General features: G+C 40.4%; 1 protein-coding gene across 19 annotated transcripts in view; it reads left to right on the top strand.

Moving 5' to 3' along the window:
• KIDINS220 (kinase D interacting substrate 220) overlaps window positions 1-16,851 on the top strand; it is a 100,435-nt gene extending 83,584 nt beyond the window's left edge. For 15 of the 19 annotated variants that reach the window (XM_043604587.1, XM_043604591.1, XM_043604592.1 and 12 more), the window contains 4 exons: window positions 4,303-4,434; window positions 6,665-6,763; window positions 7,765-8,001; window positions 10,648-13,666. In XM_043604587.1, coding sequence (XP_043460522.1) covers window positions 4,303-4,434; window positions 6,665-6,763; window positions 7,765-8,001; window positions 10,648-11,910 — 1,731 coding nt within the window. In that variant the 3' untranslated portion in view covers window positions 11,911-13,666. Of the gene's footprint in view, window positions 1-4,302; window positions 4,435-6,664; window positions 6,764-7,764; window positions 8,002-10,647; window positions 13,667-15,407; window positions 15,465-16,374 lie in introns of those variants that run through there. The other 4 variants (XM_043604602.1, XM_043604604.1, XM_043604603.1 and 1 more) reach the window with 1 other exon arrangement.
• The last annotated feature ends 1,432 nt before the right edge of the window (window positions 16,852-18,283 follow it).

Genomic DNA, 18,283 nt, shown 5'->3' on the forward strand with positions numbered 1-18,283 from the left:
GAAGTTTATATTTAACAGTTTAAACAAACTAACATCTTTTGTATTCAAATATCTGCATTAGAAATGTTTTAAAAATAAATTGTGATATATGTTGAAATGATCTGTTCTAGACTGATAGCTGATATATTTCAAATAAGAATGCATGATAAACTTTAGAATATTACCATTCCGTATTTTGTCAAAGTAATATAATTGGTTTTCTATTCATTTACCTGTTGAATTATTAAGTACTCTTTTTCCTTATCACTTTGGTAGTCTTTGTCCTTTTATGAGGTTTCCATCCAAAAATCATTATTTTGATTACTAAGACTCATTTGGTTTCAAAATAATTGTATTATATGTGATTATTTTAAATGTATGTTTGTTTATTTGGAGAGAGAGCGCATATGCCTGTACCTGTGCGGCGGGGAGGGTCAGAGAGAGAGGGAAAGAGAGAATCTCAAGCAGGCTCCACACGGTTAGCATGGAGCCCCACATGGGGCTCGATCTCACAAACCTGTGAGATCACGACCTGAGTGGAAATTAAGGGTTGGATCCTTAACTGACTGAGCACCCACACGCCCCTATATGTGATTATTTTAGAAAAGACCTGGCAGGTAATTACCATTTCTCCAATGTAACATATTTTAATTTATTGATAATTTACTCCTCATCTTGAAAAAGTCCTACCTACATATAACCAGGAGTCAGACTCTGGCTTTGGGATCTTATGATCATGTGTGTGTTTAGCTTTTCTTATAAAGCTTCTAAAAGTCATTCAGAGAGTATACATTTTCTGCATCATCCCCAGTGATACAGAAATTATGTTTTAAAATAATTGATAAAATGCAAACATTTTAAAGGTGCATAAAAGTAAAATTATGTGGAACTTTGTTTTTTCGAAGGACAACAGTGGTATCTATCGGCATTGCTCTATCGCTGAGCTCCCAGATTCTCTGTGGAAATAAGATACTCTAAAAGTTTACGTTTCCCCCCGAGCTGACAGAGTTAATTTGTTCCATGTCTATGATACTTTTCCTTTTTAGCATAGTCAGAAATAGAGTTTTGGGGGGATTAAAAAAACCTTTTTACTTTAAAATAATTTTAGACTTAAAGAAAAGGTATAAAAATAGTATTCCCTTCGTGTTAACATCTTTCATGACTGTAGCATACTGTTTAAGAGCAGAAGTTAAAATCGGTACGATAACTGTTAACTACCTACAGACTTTGAATTTCACCGGTTTTCCACTAATGTCGTTGTTCTGGCCCAAGAGCCAATCTAGTTGTGTTTGTTTATATTTCTCCTTAGAGTTCTCTGATCTGTGACAGTTCCTTGGTCCTTCCTTGTCTTTCATGACCTTGATTATCGCTTCTGAAGAATACCGGTCAGGTCTTTTACAGACTGTCCCTCTGTTTGGGTTTCTCAGCTGGAGGTTATATGTCTCTGGTAAGAGACCCACAGGGGTGGTGCCATGCCCTTCTCAGCGCATCCTGTTAGAGGGTCTGTGCTGGGCCGGAGTCTTACTGCTGCTAATGCTAACCTTAATCGCTTGGGTAAGGCTGCCTCTGCCAGGTCTCAACACTGTAAAGTTGTATTTTCCCCTTTTTAACGAATAAATATCGTGGGAGAGATACTTTGATACTCTGCAAATATCCTGTTTCTACTCATACTTTTGCCCATTAAGTTCAGTACACATGGATGCATCTTAGATACAGCCACTCTTGTTGTGGTGCTTTCTTAATGGTAACTTTCTGTTTCTTTCTTCTACAATTATTAATTCAATTCTGTTAGGAAAAGCTGTCTTTTTATTCCTCAATTATTTATTCAGTTACTTATTTTCACTTAATTATTTCACTTATTCAGTTGTTCCTTTATAGCAGTATGGACTCATTCTATACAGAATAAGTTATAATCCATTATGATAATTATTTTGTTGATCAAGCTGTGACTTTTGAACCAAGAATATGTAAAGTATAAATGCATCCAGAGAGAAGAGACAGGTTAAGGAATAAAAATGTTTGGAAGGCAGCAATGAAGACCATTTAAAAGATGAATATCATTCACCAGTAAAAACAATGAAGTGCCTACGCACGCCGTGACACGGATGAACCTTGAAAACATGATCCTAACTGAAGGAAGCCAGACACAAAGGGTCACATGTTGTGTGGCTCCATTTATATAAAAAGTCCCGGATAGGCAGGTCTAGAGACAGAAAGATTAGTAGTTGACAGGGGTTGGGAATGGATGTTGAAGGGTGGAGAATGACTACTAACGGGTACAGGGATTTCTTTTTAGGGATATGAAAATGTCGCAAAATGGATTGTGGTAATGGTTTTACAACTATGCAAGTATACTAAAAACCACTGAATCATCTACTTTTAAAGGGAGAATTGTAGGGTATGTGAATTATATCTCGATAAAGCTGTTTAAAAGGAAAGGAAGATAAAACAAATATGGTTATTAAGAATTCATAAAAAGCATTTTAAATTTGTATAGTAGATACTGGATAATTAGCATGTTGAATATTGGCTATACTCATCCAGGCAGAAAATAGAACTATGTGTAGAGATAGGAAAACCAAATTATGGAAATACTAGTGTTTTGCTGTTAGTATTTTTTGAAGCAGTTGTACCTCGGACCGTATAATATATGCATGTTTCAAATTTACATTTAATTAAAAACAAACTCTGAGTAAACATGTTTGGTGCAGTATATTCCAAGTCATTAACTTCCAAACTTTTATGGGTCCGTCTCATACTTGTTAACTTGCAGAGATTCCCTAACTGTCATAAAATTAATACTCCAACTCCCTGTTCAATACGGTCTCATTCCCTAGCTATATTTATATATAATAAAGATATGTGCTGTGTATATGTTGTTTGTGTGTATGTGCTCTCACATTACAAATAACGTTTAGCAACTGGGTAATAGGCAGTTTTGGCTGTGTTATCGTGTATTTTTGTCCTGATAATGGTAAAAGAGGCAGTAGAAAATATGTTTACACATCCTTGAGGATAGGATATTATTAAGTTAGATTGAGTGGTATACAGGGCAGATCATTTGAACGTTGTCTTTATCTGCTAGACTAGTTGGTTTGTCTTTTCTTTATTGTGGTTATAGTTTCTTTAAATTTTTTTCTTTTTAAAAATTTTTTTAAATGCTTATTTGTTATCAAGAGACAGAGAGAGAGAGAGAGCATGAGCATAAGAGGAGCAGAGACAGGAGGAGACACAGAATGCAAAGCAGGCTCCAGGCTCTGAGCTGTCAGCACAGAGCCCGACTCGGGGCTTGAACTCTCAAACTGAGAGATCATGACCTGAGCTGAAGTCGGACGCTTAACCGACTGAGCCACCCAGGTACCCCCTAGTTTCTTTAAATTCTTCAAAAATAGTCCGTTGGAACAAGGGAAATAGGAAGTTGTAAGACCTGATAAGTTAGGGTTCTGGTACAAATCTGCTACTAACTAGCTATTTGTTCTGTGACTTTGAAGTCAAAACTTAACCTGTTTAGACCTCAATGTCCACACCTATAATTGAGGAGATCCATATATAATTGACCACAGGGCAAACACTTCTTTAGTACGTCACCACATTCAGAAGTTGTTTTTCTTCTAAGTAAGTACTAGAATTATTTATTATTGTGATTTTTCTTTTAAATGAAACCACATTTTAATGGATTGTATTTACTTTTACCTGTGTTAAGAAGTAATATTTCTGTTTTATATTTACATGCTTATTGTATAGATTCTTAAAGGGAAGTTTTAAATTCCTTGGATATAAAATCTGGTCAAGGTGTGAAAACTTCAGCTCTCATAGACTGTCAAGCTAGTATGTAGAGACATTTAAAGCTGTTCAGTATAGGCATTTAAAAAAATATTTCATAGATTTGCCTTTTGTATTTTTATAATACAGTCATCTGAATTTTCCCTCTTTGTTCCTTTTTTTTTCTTTCCTTTTTTTTAACCCCCTGTCCTTTCTGTGATTAAGGGCTGTACCCTACTTTTCTGCGGTCAGGCTGTAAACATTTGAGAAGTTGGCCTAGGCTTCATTCACGGAATGCTCTATCTTCATAGAAAAGTCGTTTTGATCAGGCTTTATTTGCTAGAATACAAGCCGCTCATTAAACCAGAACAGTAGCTAAATCTGTTCCCTAATGGCATTTTCCCATACTACACATATTTGTTGTTTTTAACGTTCGTTTGAAAATTTGTTATTAATTGGAGTACTTCTTAGTGTAACTTCATGAGAGTTTCTCTGTCATGCGCTACATGCATCTGGCATGAAATGCTATTCACACATGTTATTTTTCCATGGCTTATCTAGGGGTCAGGCCCAGCCTCAGGAGCAGTGGTATCACTGAATTCAATGAATGTGGATGCGGTATGTGAGAAACTGAAGCAAATAGAGGGGCTGGACCAGAGTATGCTGCCTCAGTATTGTGCAACAATCAAAAAGGTGATGTGCACCCTGACCTGCTGACTCGAAGCAGGACTGAGGGTGTGGGGACGGGCTCTGTGGACAACGAACGCTTCAGTTCCAGCAGCTCAAAGATCCATTCTCTGTTGCAATGGGAAAGCTCCAAATGGAAACGTGATTCTTGCTCTTTTGTATCCTAAAATTGCCCTACTGGTCCTTAGTTTATAGGTGGATAAAAGACAGTAGCTGTATTACAGTGTTATTGTTTTAATTTTTTTTAATGTTTATTTTTAAGAGAGAGAGAGAGAGAGAGAGTGACAGAGCACAAGCAGGGGAGGGGCAGAGAGAGAGGGAGACACAGAATCCGAAGCAGGCTCCAGGCTCCGAGCTGTCAGCACAGAGCCTGATGTGGGGCTCGAACGCACTAACTGTGAGATCATGACCTGATTTGAAGTCAGATGCTTAACCAGCTGAGCCACCCAGGCGCCCCACAATGTTATTTTTTAAATGATCGAATATAAGTAAAAATGCCTTGATGAGAAATACAAAGCTCTGAGGAACTTCACATTTAGATAAACAGTAACTCATGTCTCCAATATGCAACACAGAACATTTAAAGGCTTTTTCTGTTATATTTTCTTTGTATTATTTGTGACTTAATAATTATCAGAGTAAACCACACTTGCTTCATTTTCCCCAAGTTCTCACTTTTATGTGTTAATAGGACTTAGGAGTATGTCCCATTTGATGAGCCCTCATAGGTTTGGTGTGCGAGGCTCACATGCATGAGGAAGTTTATTCCTCCTATGTCCTATTCTTCCTACTCTCCCGGCCACCGCAAAGGTGGACAGTGACGCCTGGGATTCAGGGGAGGCTTCCCATATTATACAAGCCTGCGTCCCTGTTAGAGTGGATATTTGCACTAAGTTATGCTTTTTCTTTTACTGCAGTAGAGTAGAACATTAGTTACAAGCCTCTACTTCAAAGAATGGCATCTAAAAAAAGTTTTGTAAAGAATGATGAGCATCTAAAATGAGATACCATTTTACTAATCTTAACTTACGTTTAGTCGGAAAGGTTTCAGATAATGTCAGTTTCCTTACAGATCTAGTTAGTGCTGATCCCTGTTTGCAAAAGCATCAAGCATTGCCTTCCCAAGGTACAAACCTGACTCTCTCCTCCGGGCCACTTGGGTAGTATCAGGAAAGGATGAGGCCTCCAACTTGAATCGTGGGCAATTTTGTTTCCATCTTGACAGCATTTTCTTTCCACTCAGCTCTTTACTGACAGCCCTGGCTTCTGAGGCCCATCTTAGCCCTGGTTTTTTAAGTGCTGCGAACTGCTTTGCATTTCTGCAGCAGGACCTCTGTCATGGGCTTGCTCTGTGCACTTGTGTCTTCACAATTAACTTGAGTGAGCAGAGGAGGGGCAGAAAGAGGGAGAGAGGATCCCAAGCAGGCTCTGCACTGTCAGCACAGAGCCCCATGCTGGGCTCAATCCCACGAACCGTGAGATCGTGACCTGAGCTGCAATCAGGAGTCAGACGCTCAAGTGACTGCGTCACCCAGGCGCCCTCATTCTGTCGGTTTTAAACACAAGCAGTCCGTAATTTTACCACAGTTAATAAAACCAGGCTTTGTATTTTGTAAAATCAGCCAAGGTACCTACTATTAATAAAGAAAATTTCATCCGTTCTCTGGGGGAAACTAGAATTCTAGAGACCCAGTGTGATACAGTCATTTTTTGTGAATTCAATAAATTGGGAAATTAGTGGGTGGACATTCTTCATGGCTGAAGTTATCTAACATAGCTGATAAACGAGCTTGTCAGAACTTACCTCACTTGGAACTTAGTCTGTGACTGACACACTAACAAGGACAGATGACTCTGCCCCGCCCAGAAGCTTCGGTTCGTGTTCATATGTTACCAGATTAGAAGAGACGAACTAACAGTTGTGTTTATTGCTTACGACAGGGTGTAGGTAGTTTGGGAAGTAGTTGGGAGGGTTAGGTCTCGGGTTGGTCCCTGAAGAGTGATTTGTATTACTTGCGTGCTAAGACACTTGGAAAAAATACGGAGTGGTGGATATTGATCAGATATTGATCAGTGGTATTGTATTATTACATAGGCTAATAACCTTTTTTAGGTCAGTGTTTTCTAGTCTGTAATGACTTTTTTTAGTGCTAATGGAAAGGTACTTTTTAATCGCTACTGTTTCAGAATGTCTCATATTTTCTTTGTTTTTCTACTTGCATTTGTTTCCATTCAGGCAAACATAAATGGCCGTGTGTTAGCTCAGTGTAACATTGATGAGCTGAAGAAAGAGATGAATATGAATTTTGGGGACTGGCATCTTTTTAGAAGCACGGTAAGATATCTTATATGTATGGAGTTATTTACAGTAGTGTATAAGGCAAGCGCTGATCAGCACTGGCCTAAACTGCTGTTTTTCTGTATTCTCGTTGGTAGAATATCCACAGCAGTGTGTGGTAACCTCTGTCTTTTGGACATGTCACTCGGAAATTTGGGGAAGAGGCAACCTGCCAATTCTCCACGCTTTCACTGACGAAGCCTTTTTTCTTTGACCTGCCTCTAGCCAGGCTCTCTGTGCCTCTAGGCCTCAGCCTCGGGGTCTGTCCTTGCCAGGCCTGCATCGCCCAGTGTTAGCAAGGATCACGTGAAGTCAGTTTAGAAAGGACTCCCACCCGCGCTCTCTGATAGCCTTTGGTACCCGATCACACCCCTCGTTCCCCATCACCCCCTAGATGATATCTGATCACCCTGGCCTGCCTTTCGGAGAATCCTGTCAAGTTAGTTTGGCCAGAATTCCCTTGACCTTGGGGTTTCCTCTTAGAGATTTTCCACCCACCCACCCCCACCCCACTCCTCGCTTGTCCACACTGCTTTCCGGATTGGGCTCAGTGCTGTCTTGAGCTCTCTTTTCCCCGGTTGCAATAGTTGCTGATTAGAATCTGCCTTCACCGTATCAGCTACTCTCTGGCTCTGGTTCTCTTTGACACACCACAGTTGCATTCTGTTTGTTAAATGTTAACAAAATATAAACTGAATTTTGAACTAAAGTAATAGTAACATCGGAGTCGAGTTAAATTTTAAACTAAAGTAATAATAACACAATGGCCAGATTAGCGCATGATGTACACGTGATGATTTTGCCACTACTTCTTTTAGTGTAATTGAAGTGAAAGATAAGCAGATATATTTCAAATCCATTAGAAACTCACAAGAAGTCTGCCTTTTCATTTTCATTATAGTAACTTTATAGTGTTTTATTTTTTTTTAATAATTTTTAAAGCTCCGAAACTGTGATTTGTCAGTGTGGATATTGATGTTCTTTTTCCTTCCGTTAAGGTACTAGAAATGAGAAGTGCAGAAAACCAAGCGGTCCCCGAAGACTCGCGTCTACTTAGTGAGAACAGCGGCGGCCCGGTTCCCCACGGCGAGTCTGCTCGGCGCTCCTCCCACAACGAGCTGCCTCATACTGAGCTTTCCAGTCAGACCCCCTACACACTGAACTTCAGCTTTGAGGAACTGAATACCCTTGGCCTAGATGAAGGTGCCCCACGTCACAGTAATCTAAGTTGGCAGGTATTTATTAAATGTCATTTTTCACATTACTGAAGAGGGAGGGCGATATTTAATTCACTGAGAATATCTTGGTGCGTTGATGTAGTCATTCGGAAAATACTTAACGAGTACCTCAGTGAACAAGACAGAGGGCTCCAGATTTTCAAGAAACTGTACTTTTCTGGAGGGGACAGTCAGTAAAATAAAGAAAAAATAAGATCATTTTGGAAATGGGTAAGAACTGTTAAAACAGTGCACTAGGGTAACAGCATAGAGAGTAAATGGGAACCGGGCTACTTTGGTTGGGCTGGTCGATGGAGTTCAGGCTTCGCTTGCTATTTTCCTGTGAAAGTCAGTAGTCAGGGGCTAAGATACATCTCTATTGGAAAATGGCCACATATTACCCCTTTGAACAGCATAATTTGGTTTTCAGTACATATGCCCAGTGTGTAGGGATCCTCATTTTCTTTCTATCATCTGAGGTGAGCAATGGGTGAGTTCCACTTTCTGGTGTTCTTAGCAGAGAGAGGCCAGGTGAGAATCAGGAATAAAGAGGACCGTGAGAGACACATGAGATGGAGTGAGGAGAAGATAAGAAAAAGAAACTAGGGGAAAACAGAGCAGGATGCAGAAGAGAGGACAGGCCAGGGAGGAAAAGCAGGAAACGGCCACCACAAGAAACCGTTCTGAGAGGGAGTGAGTGGCATTTAGGAAAAGCGGTACCTGGTAGGTCTGCCATTTTTAAGAGGGTTTGGTTTAGTCTGGTAGTAAACACATTTTGTTGTTGTTGTTGTTGTTGTTGTTGTTGTTGTTGTTGCTGCTGCTGCTGCTGATGTTGTCTTTTAATATATACCGGAACCTTTTTCTTTATGTTGGGAAACCATCTTATAATCGGGTACTGACTGAGATAAAAATTCCCTTCTTTTATGAGATGTGTTCACACTTGACCCTTTTGTCCCTGTGTTTCTACCAACAGTGCTTCCTTTCTTTTCCCTGGAATTCCTTTTAGCATTCCTTAAGAAATCCTCATCCTCTGCTTTGCCATGCTTGGCATTTCCTACCGTGACCTGGAAACCCATGGCCTTCCCATTAATGCGGCGGCTCTCAAACTTTGCCGTAATCTCAGAGTCGCTTTGCACTTTTCAAGATCACCCAAGACCCCGGATAGCTTTTGTTTATGTGACTTGTATCTGTCAGTATTTACCATATTAGAAATAAAAACGGAGAAACTTTAGAAATATTTATGAATTTATTTAAAAATAAACACATTACATGTTAACATAAATAACATTTTCATGAGAAATGACAATATTTCCCAAACAAAGCAAACTTTAGTGAAAATGGGATTGTTTTGCAAATCTCTTTAATGCCTGGCTCAGCAGAAGGCAACCAGACCCCCATATCTGCTTCTGCATTAAATCTCTTGTGGCCTCACGTGTCATGGAGCCTCTGGAAGGCCCGCTGGACACTGTTGTGGGACCGAGAGTGAGAGACAGCTGGCATCGTCACAGGACGTTCTTTTGGGAGTTGTTTAGACCTCATGGATTCCTGAAGCCTCGTGGACACAGTGCATGTGAGAGTGGAGAAGGGTGCTCTCCTTATGGTCTCAATCCACCGGCAGGGGCCCTTCTCAAGGAGATGGGTCATTTTCTCCCTGTGGAAGACTCCTCTCCTTGTTTCTGCTTCATGGCTCCAGCCTTTGCTCTTGTCCCTTCTAAGACTTCCTTGATTCTTTTTCTTCAATTTCCCTCCTCTTTTTCCTAATCTGTAGTCTTTACTCCTCATTTATTAGCTTTTCTGAGATCTAAAGCAATGCTAATCCTAAAACTTCACATTGGAAATCAAACTTTTAAAAATACCTCATTTCTCTGTTTACTGGGATCTGACTGTTGGCCTCATGGCTTCCATTTCTGTTCACTTGGATCCTGTGTTTGTCTTTTCTATTGCACTCTATGCTTTAATCCTTTTAAATTATTATTGCTATTGTTTGGCATTTACAGTACATTTTCTTAATTGAAATTTGGCAGTAACTTTACGTCATACAAATTAGGTAAAGGTTCTTTTTTTTTAATTTCAAGGATATTTAGCAAATAATTATTTTTTTCTTATTAAATTTTTTTTTTAATTCCAGTTAGCTAGCATTCAGTGTAATATTAGTTACAGGTGTATAATATAGTGACTCAACACTTTCATACAACACTCGGTGCTCATCAGAGAAAGTTTCTTTTTAAGATACATTGAAGACTTGAGTATTTTGTTCTTGAGATCTATGTTAACCCTAATCTTCTTTGTCTTCTCTAAGAGGAATTTTCATGTTATATCAATGAAGGTGACTTTTACCTCAAATAAAAGTTAAAAGTTTGATGTTCTAAAAACAAATGCTAAGATTATTTGCTAATATAACCTTTAATTATACTTTAGAAGATTAATAATAAACTAATTTTATTAAAATTATATAAAGCTTTCTAATAACAGTAAAATTATCCATAAGTTCCCAGCTTTTATTAAACTGTGTTATGTACAATTCTTTTAAAGGAATTTGGTATTTTGAGGACACTAAAAATTCTGCGTGTACATATATATTTCCTAAGTTGATATTTATGCCTTTTTATTTTTCTTTTTTTTGCTTACTTGAATTCTTAAATTTATTTTTTTCTGTCTTCACAGTCACAAACTCGCAGAACCCCAAGTCTTTCGAGTCTCAATTCCCAGGATTCCAGTATTGAAATTTCAAAGCTTACTGATAAGGTGCAGGCCGAGTATAGAGATGCCTATAGAGAATATATTGCTCAGATGTCTCAGTTAGAAGGGGGTACAGGTTCTACAACAATTAGTGGCAGATCTTCTCCACATAGCACATATTATCTGGGTCAGAGCTCATCAGGGGGCTCCATTCATTCTAATCTAGAACCAGAAAAAGGGAAGGATAGTGAACCAAAGCAAGATGATGGAAGGAAGTCATTTTTAATGAAGAGAGGAGATGTTATAGATTATTCTTCATCAGGGGTTTCCACCAATGATGCCTCACCCCTGGATCCTATCACTGAAGAAGATGAGAAATCTGACCAGTCTGGCAGTAAGCTTCTCCCAGGCAAGAAGTCCTCAGAAAGGTCGAGTCTCTTCCAGACAGATTTGAAGCTTAAGGGAGGTGGACTGCGCTACCAGAAACTTCCAAGTGATGAAGATGAATCTGGGACAGAAGAATCAGATAATACTCCATTGCTCAAAGATGATAAAGATAAAAAAGTTGAAGGGAAGGTAGAGAGAGTATCAAAGTCTCCAGAACACACTGCAGAGCCGATTAGAACCTTCATTAAAGCGAAAGAATATTTGTCAGATGCTCTCCTTGACAAAAAGGACTCGTCCGATTCAGGAGTCAGATCCAGCGAAAGTTCTCCCAATCACTCTCTTCACAATGAAGGGGCGGATGATTCCCAGCTTGAAAAGGCGAATCTCATCGAGCTTGAAGATGACAGCCACAGTGGAAAACGGGGAATACCGCACAGCTTGAGTGGCCTGCAAGATCCAATCATAGCTCGGATGTCCATTTGTTCCGAAGACAAGAAAAGCCCTTCCGAATGTAGCTTGATAGCCAGCAGCCCTGAAGAAAACTGGCCAGCGTGTCAGAAACCCTACAATCTGAACCGAACACCCAGTACTGTCACTCTGAACAACAACAGTGCACCAGCTAACAGATCTAATCAGAGTTTTGATGAAATGGAAGGAATGAGGGAGACTTCCCAAGTCATTCTGAGGCCCGGTTCTAGTTCCAACCCAACTGCTATTCAGAATGAAAACCTAAAAAGCATGACGCATAAGCGAAGCCAGCGTTCAAGTTACACAAGACTCTCCAAGGATTCTTCAGAGCTCCATGCAGTGGCCTCCTCTGATACCACAGGCTTTGGAGAGGAAAGAGAAAGCATTCTTTAAGAAAAACAAGCGAGAGCAGAGTAGGATTACTGTACCCCTGTGACAAAGTTGACCCGTTTTTATAGTGAATCCATCCATGTATGTCATCTTTGTACGTTTCACTCACAAATAATTAACGCATGGGAAGGTCTTTGGTGAAAGAACATACACTATACCACAGAGGAAAGTGTAAGAAAGGGTGGTTCATCACTCACCCTCCACTGTCTTTGTAATTAGAAGCTTAAAAACCCACCGTTGTTATTGAACCTTTCATTGGCACACAGCCCCATAAAATTTCTCGTGACAAGATCTAAGTATAAAGATAGGTCGGAAATATTTTATTAGACACAAAGGGTGTGGTTTGCCAAAGAAAATGAAAGCTAGAGACTCCTTTTCTACAGCATCCCCTCGTCAAACATTCAAAGGAAGACATGACGTTAGATGAACCAGAAGCAACGTTTGCTCTTAGAGGGTAAGAGACAAGAATTTATAGGTTATGGAGTAGCCCAGAGACTAAAGGTAAATGCTCTATAAATTGAGAACCGGTGTTCTATATGATAGATAAATGGTTTAACAAGGGCTTTAAAAATTAATAAGAAGATGATGAACAGTGCTCAAAATGGAGCCCCAGTGACGAGACCTTTATGAGCTGCTAGGAGATTGGCCTGCGGGGAGGGGCCAGGAACCTCCCTAGGACCTGGACCCTCTCCTCCAAATCCCAGACCTGGCTACAAGCACCATCCACCTGCTCGAGGACTCATGCTGGTCTTTTCTGTGACTCTTTTCAGTTGTGTGCCCAATTTTTCGTAGCCTAGCGGTGAGAGGGAGAAACATGAATTCTTCCTCTGGAGAATCAGGGAGGCATGGGTAATATAGAGGCACTAATAAATATTCATGGAACGAGAGAATGAGGAAATACTTATGTCAGAAAGGTCAGTGTCACTTGACAGATGACAAGGAAATATTTAATTAGGTAAAACTAAATTATTGCCTTCTCTCCAGGCAGAGTGTAGATTAAGTATGTACTTCATCTATTCCTAAATTAGCATGCTAATCCTGGGGAGCAGGGGGAGGACCAGAAGAAAGGATACACTTCTTTAAAAAGTTTAAAAACGTAACAAGACAAGGGTAAAAAGCAGATAAAACCGGTGAGATTTTCCATTTATTGTTAGCGGGGTTAAGAGAATGATCACATTTAAGTATCGTACAAGAAATGGACCTTGTCATCATGCATTGAGTATTTTGTTGTTTTAACATAGCTTATTTATGTAGAATTAATTTTGGCAGTATATCCGCAGTCACAGATAAGATCATAGATCGTAGGTGTGCCATTGCCCAAATTTAGTGTTGCATTTGTGATGGTTTTCACTGAATAGATTTTTATTAATATACTGAATAAATTACTTAGTTGACCAGTCACTGCACTAAATAGTTGCTGTTTGGGGGTTTTATGGCCTTGATGTGGAAGTATAACCTAACATTTTCTTAAGGTGTTCATTTCGCATGACTTTAACAAATGTTTTTAACCAGTTTTTAAAAGGCAGGATGTTATTGACATTATATATTGAAATGTTAACATTTTAGTATTAATAGTGCTTATTGGTTTGCAATATTGTATAATTCGTAATTATTTCAGAGGCAACATTTTGTTCTTTTTCCGGTGAGTAAATGCAGCCTAAGATCACTGTAGTACGTTCTTTACGCTGTTTGTGAAGTTACTACTAGAGTGTTAAGTGTACCACTAGACTTAGAAAACAATAAAAAAAATTGCATGTTATTCTGACTCATGAATTTTTATTCACTACAGTGATGATTCACATTTTGATTACAAATGAAAGAGGAATTTGTGTGTCTGTTTTGTCGTATGTGTGCAAAGTTTGTGAAAGGCGTTCAGGTTCATGGAGCAGTCGCACATCTGGCAGACACCTTCTGGGCTCCCCACGAGTCTTCTGGAGAGAGCGTGGCTCCTGGGTCCCTGTGCCTGACGGTGCTTTACTGAAGCATTGCTGCCCAGTAGCACAACTGTGTTCTGTGCGTTTCTGTAGCTAGAAGAACTAGGTTGTCCAGATCCTGGGAAGATGTCAATTTCATTGTTCTGTGAACATTATGGAAAAGTTTTCTTTTTCATACTATTAACAGAAATTGACAAACCAGATGGGTTATTGAGTCATACCATCATTCCTTTGAATCTGTGTCTCTGTGTGTGTGTCTGTGTGTGCGTGTGTGTGTGCGTGTGTGTTTGTGTGTGTATCTATTTATAAGATACAGCTCAGTCTGATTCTCACAAATGTGAAGCTCTGCTTTAAGCTGGGTGGAAAATGATAAGAAAATTGGTGTTTTGATCTTGCTCGTCCCTTCGATTCTGCATCATTTAGCCTTTTACCATATTTCATAAACCACTCTACCTTCACTTTAAGCCACAGATAGTTCTGTTCACGTAGCAGAACGTGAAGGCAGACCGTTCACCTTGGACGTGTGGAGTGGTATGCAGGGGCATAGCCCTTCCGCAGGAGACTGGAAATGGAAGCAAACTATTGCTTTCTCTCAATATACTTCTTACAGTGCTGAGTGTTTAAGGGTCAGCTCCCAAATTCTGGGAGATTGAAGCGTTTGGAACTGAACCAGCATTTCCAAAATTGACAGGAAAATCTGTTTTTGTGTTCTCTTTTACTTATGTGAGTTTTAGATAGCAGTCAATACTTTTAGTGGACTAGCCAAATAATTTTAGAAATTTATTTGCTAAAATTCTCCACTTGAGAACTCTTTTAGATCATTTGCATGTCGCAGTGCTGCAGTAAAATATATTTGTAACCATGATTTTTGTTTTTCTTACAAATACTAACCATTAGGAAATATTGTTTGAATGAAATTATTTTTCTGGCTAAAACACTAAACTTAAAAGGTTTTAAGACTTCATAGTTTTTGGTTACACCAGGAATTCTCAGCCTATTTAGAAGTATCTTACAATTTTAAAATCTCTGAATTCCTGGCTCACTCTTGAGGTAATCAACAGACCTACCCAGAAAAGGGAGAACTAGAGAGCACGGTTTCCCTTTACTTTATGGACGAGTGACGCTGAGGGAAAAGCAGGTGAAAGGGAAGGTGCGATAAAATCAACTTCTTTGGCAAACACTTGGGACTGAACATCTCCGCCCCTTTACTTCCCACCTGTCCTTCTACACGTATGCTGACATCTGGCAGGAGGGGAGAAACGGGGAAACTTTCTTGCCTGGGGTAGGGCTGAGGGCTGGCTAACCTGGGGCGGGCTATTTGAAATGATTGCATTTTTCATTTCCAGGCTGTGGTGCCCCCTACGTTTCCCTACCCCGTAATTTCAAGCATAGGCCATCATTGTGCAAATGAATTGAAATGTAGAAATTTATATATAACAGTGAGCCCACACTGGGTGATCTTTTAATGGTTCATCACTTCAGAAAGGTTGAGAATCCTTGGTTGAGACTGATTAACCAGAAAGAGAAGCTAAAATCTTACATGATTTTAAACCCTTTCATGTCTAGGAAGAAAACGCTGCCCTTGAGATAGATACATCTTCAGAGGATCCAATTTAAACTAAGGTATGTAAAAAATTAGTTTTCAAATTCAACTAGTTTTAAGCCAGCGGTTGCAAACAATTCTCACCAGTTAGAGAATTTATATTCTTCCTGCTTTAAGAAACTGAGTTAAGTAAGACACATTTAAAGCCATCGCTGGAAAGCATCCGCTGTCCCCTACGAGGCCAAAGCTTTTTAAAGTAAAACTCCTAGTAAAGCACAGCCTTGGTTTACACCATCACGACTGTGCTGTGCCCAGGTTCACGTGGTGGCTGAAAGATCTCATTAACACGGCCCTAGTCTCACTTGGATGGAGAGGACTTCCTGAATGGAACTTGGGTGGCTTTTATGATTAGCTCCATCCTGAATTTCCAGTTACAGTGGGGCATTAAGAAAACAAAGAATTTATAAGAATAAAAGGGTGCATGGAGCAGGAGGAGATTATTTCCAGACTTGATCAGAAGTCAGTAAAAATGTCAATGATTTGATCTCACTGGAGTGAAGACAAAAGTTGGAAAAAACATGAATTACATAATACTGTACGCTAAAGGCAGTGCGATTGCTTTAAAGCACACAAACTGTTCTTAATGTGCCTGTGGAGTATGATCAGCGGTCATTTGTTTACCAAGAACACACTTAGGTCCTGCATTTTCGGAGGCCAAATCTAGTTTTTGTAGTGCCCTTTACGCTAGCGACAGACACCAGGAGTCCTTTCTCAGTTTTGCCGAGATTTAACAAAACATGAAATAATACTTCAACTGAATAATCGAAGCTGGAATCAATGAAAATTTACTTTTAAAAAAGAATATGGCACTGTATGCTCCATAGTCAAATCAAGAAGCTGTTTGAAGTAAGTAAGATCGCCTCGATTTCCCGCTATCATTTTCTAATCCTGACGTGGAATTTGTACTGATTTACCTTGTTTTCTTTCAAGGCAACAGGGGCTCTAGATCTTAAGTGTCCTGCCCGTAGACCCTATCTCGTGGCAATTCGGGTAGCTTCTCACAGTCGGCTCCTCGCCAAACATAAGGGGTAACGAAGACGCTACCGATTACCACTCAGTACTCCTGCTACCCGCTCGCTGGAGAAGAGAGACTGGCTCACCTCCACCAGTTTTCTTTGTGGCTAGCAGTTGTAACATTTGAATTCGTTTCAATGAAGTGTTCCATTTATGCAAGTTTAGAGAAAAGCCCAAACGTGTAGCAAAAAGCATGTGAATGGATTCAACATAACCTAACATTTCATGTCTCCTAGCATCTTCCTGGTCAAGTAGCTAGTAAAAGTTAGACTGTTATTTTCAAAATTATAGCTCCTGACACTAGTACCTTTTTAGCTATGTTTCTGAGAATTCACACGCAGCATGTTGTTACGGTTAACGCATATTAAACTCTTTGTGTTTTTTAAAAAATTATTTTCTTTTTGAGTTCTTTGTGTTTTTCTTCCTCTACTTTTTACCTGAGTTCTTTCACTCTTTTTTTTTTGTCTTAAGTCGTTTTTGTTGTTGTTGCTGTTGTGTTTACATTGTTCTATATTCATCCTATTTTACCAAAAAGCGTTCCTTAGAGCAGCAGATCGGGAAAGACCCTCATTACCTTTTAGACCACACCTTGGATTTCAGACAGCCAGCGGACATTCAGTCGGCACTTGTGAAGTGAGTGAATAAAGTCTACCGTAAACTGGGAGAGTGCCCACACATCCTACACTGTGTCTTAAAAATACTGAATTCGGGGGCGCCTGGGTGGCTTAGTTGGTTAAGTGTCCGACTTTCGGCGCAGGTCATGATCTTACGCTTCGTGAGTTTGAGCCCCACGTCGGGCTCTGTGCTATCAGCACAGAGCCTGCTTCGGGTCCTCTGTCTCCCTCTCTCCGCCCCTCCACCCCCAAATGCTTTTATGCCGCGGCTTGTGCTGCGGTCCTTGCAGCCCCCACCCACTCTCCCCCCCCTTTATGCCGCCCGCTGCCCGTCTGGCCCCTAAGCTTTTCTGTTTGTGACTCTGGGAGTCTGCCGGGACATTTTCACCAGGCTCTGTTAAAGACTCCCAGGGAAGGATCTCCACAGCCCATCTTGATAAGCGCCACCCCTTTGCGGCGCTAGGCTGCAGGTTCCATGTGGATGTATTTTTAATCCTCTCAAGCCCTTTGTTTAGCCCTTGGTGGAGATGCCCGTCGTATAAATTAACATCATTGTGGAGTCAGATTAAAATGCTTCATTCTACATTTTACTTTAGGACGTTGGAAATATTTTCAGGTGTAACTTAGCACGCATGTGTTTTCTCTGAGCCCGGTGGGACCACATCATTATAATGAGGACCTTCCTCTGAGGGCCATCTCAGAGACTCTGGTATGTAGGCTTACCCACTACAGCTTGGTCTTCCAGCCTTTCTTTCGGGAGGATTCTTTACTGTGTTGCCTGGCCACCCGTCATCGCTCTCTGCCGTCCGTGTCTCTGTCTCGGGTGGGCCTAAGTGTGACCAACAGTGAGCATGTTATTCTGGGAGCCTATCCTGAATACTTCATACACGAGCCGGCCATCACGTGTTTGAAGATTTCTTCAGGAAAGTAGGCTAACCGCTATAACAACCCCCAAATCTCATGGACTCAATACTGTTGAGGTTTATTTCTTCTTACTCCTGTGACAGTTCACTGTCATCTAAGTTGGCATAGAGCCTCGAGACTCACGCCCCTTCATCTGTGGCGTCAGCAGGTTCCAAGGCTTCAGAGTCCTCTGTCCATCTCCCACGTTCCTTGGGCACACGAGAGCAGAGAGGGAGGAGGACCGCACACCAGCAGTGAGCTCCACCCAGGCCAGGAGGTGATGTAGATGCACTTCCGTTGGCCTTCCT

The sequence above is a fragment of the Prionailurus bengalensis genome, chromosome A3, assembly GCF_016509475.1.
Source record: "Prionailurus bengalensis isolate Pbe53 chromosome A3, Fcat_Pben_1.1_paternal_pri, whole genome shotgun sequence".
In the NCBI taxonomy this organism is placed as follows: domain Eukaryota; kingdom Metazoa; phylum Chordata; class Mammalia; order Carnivora; family Felidae; genus Prionailurus; species Prionailurus bengalensis.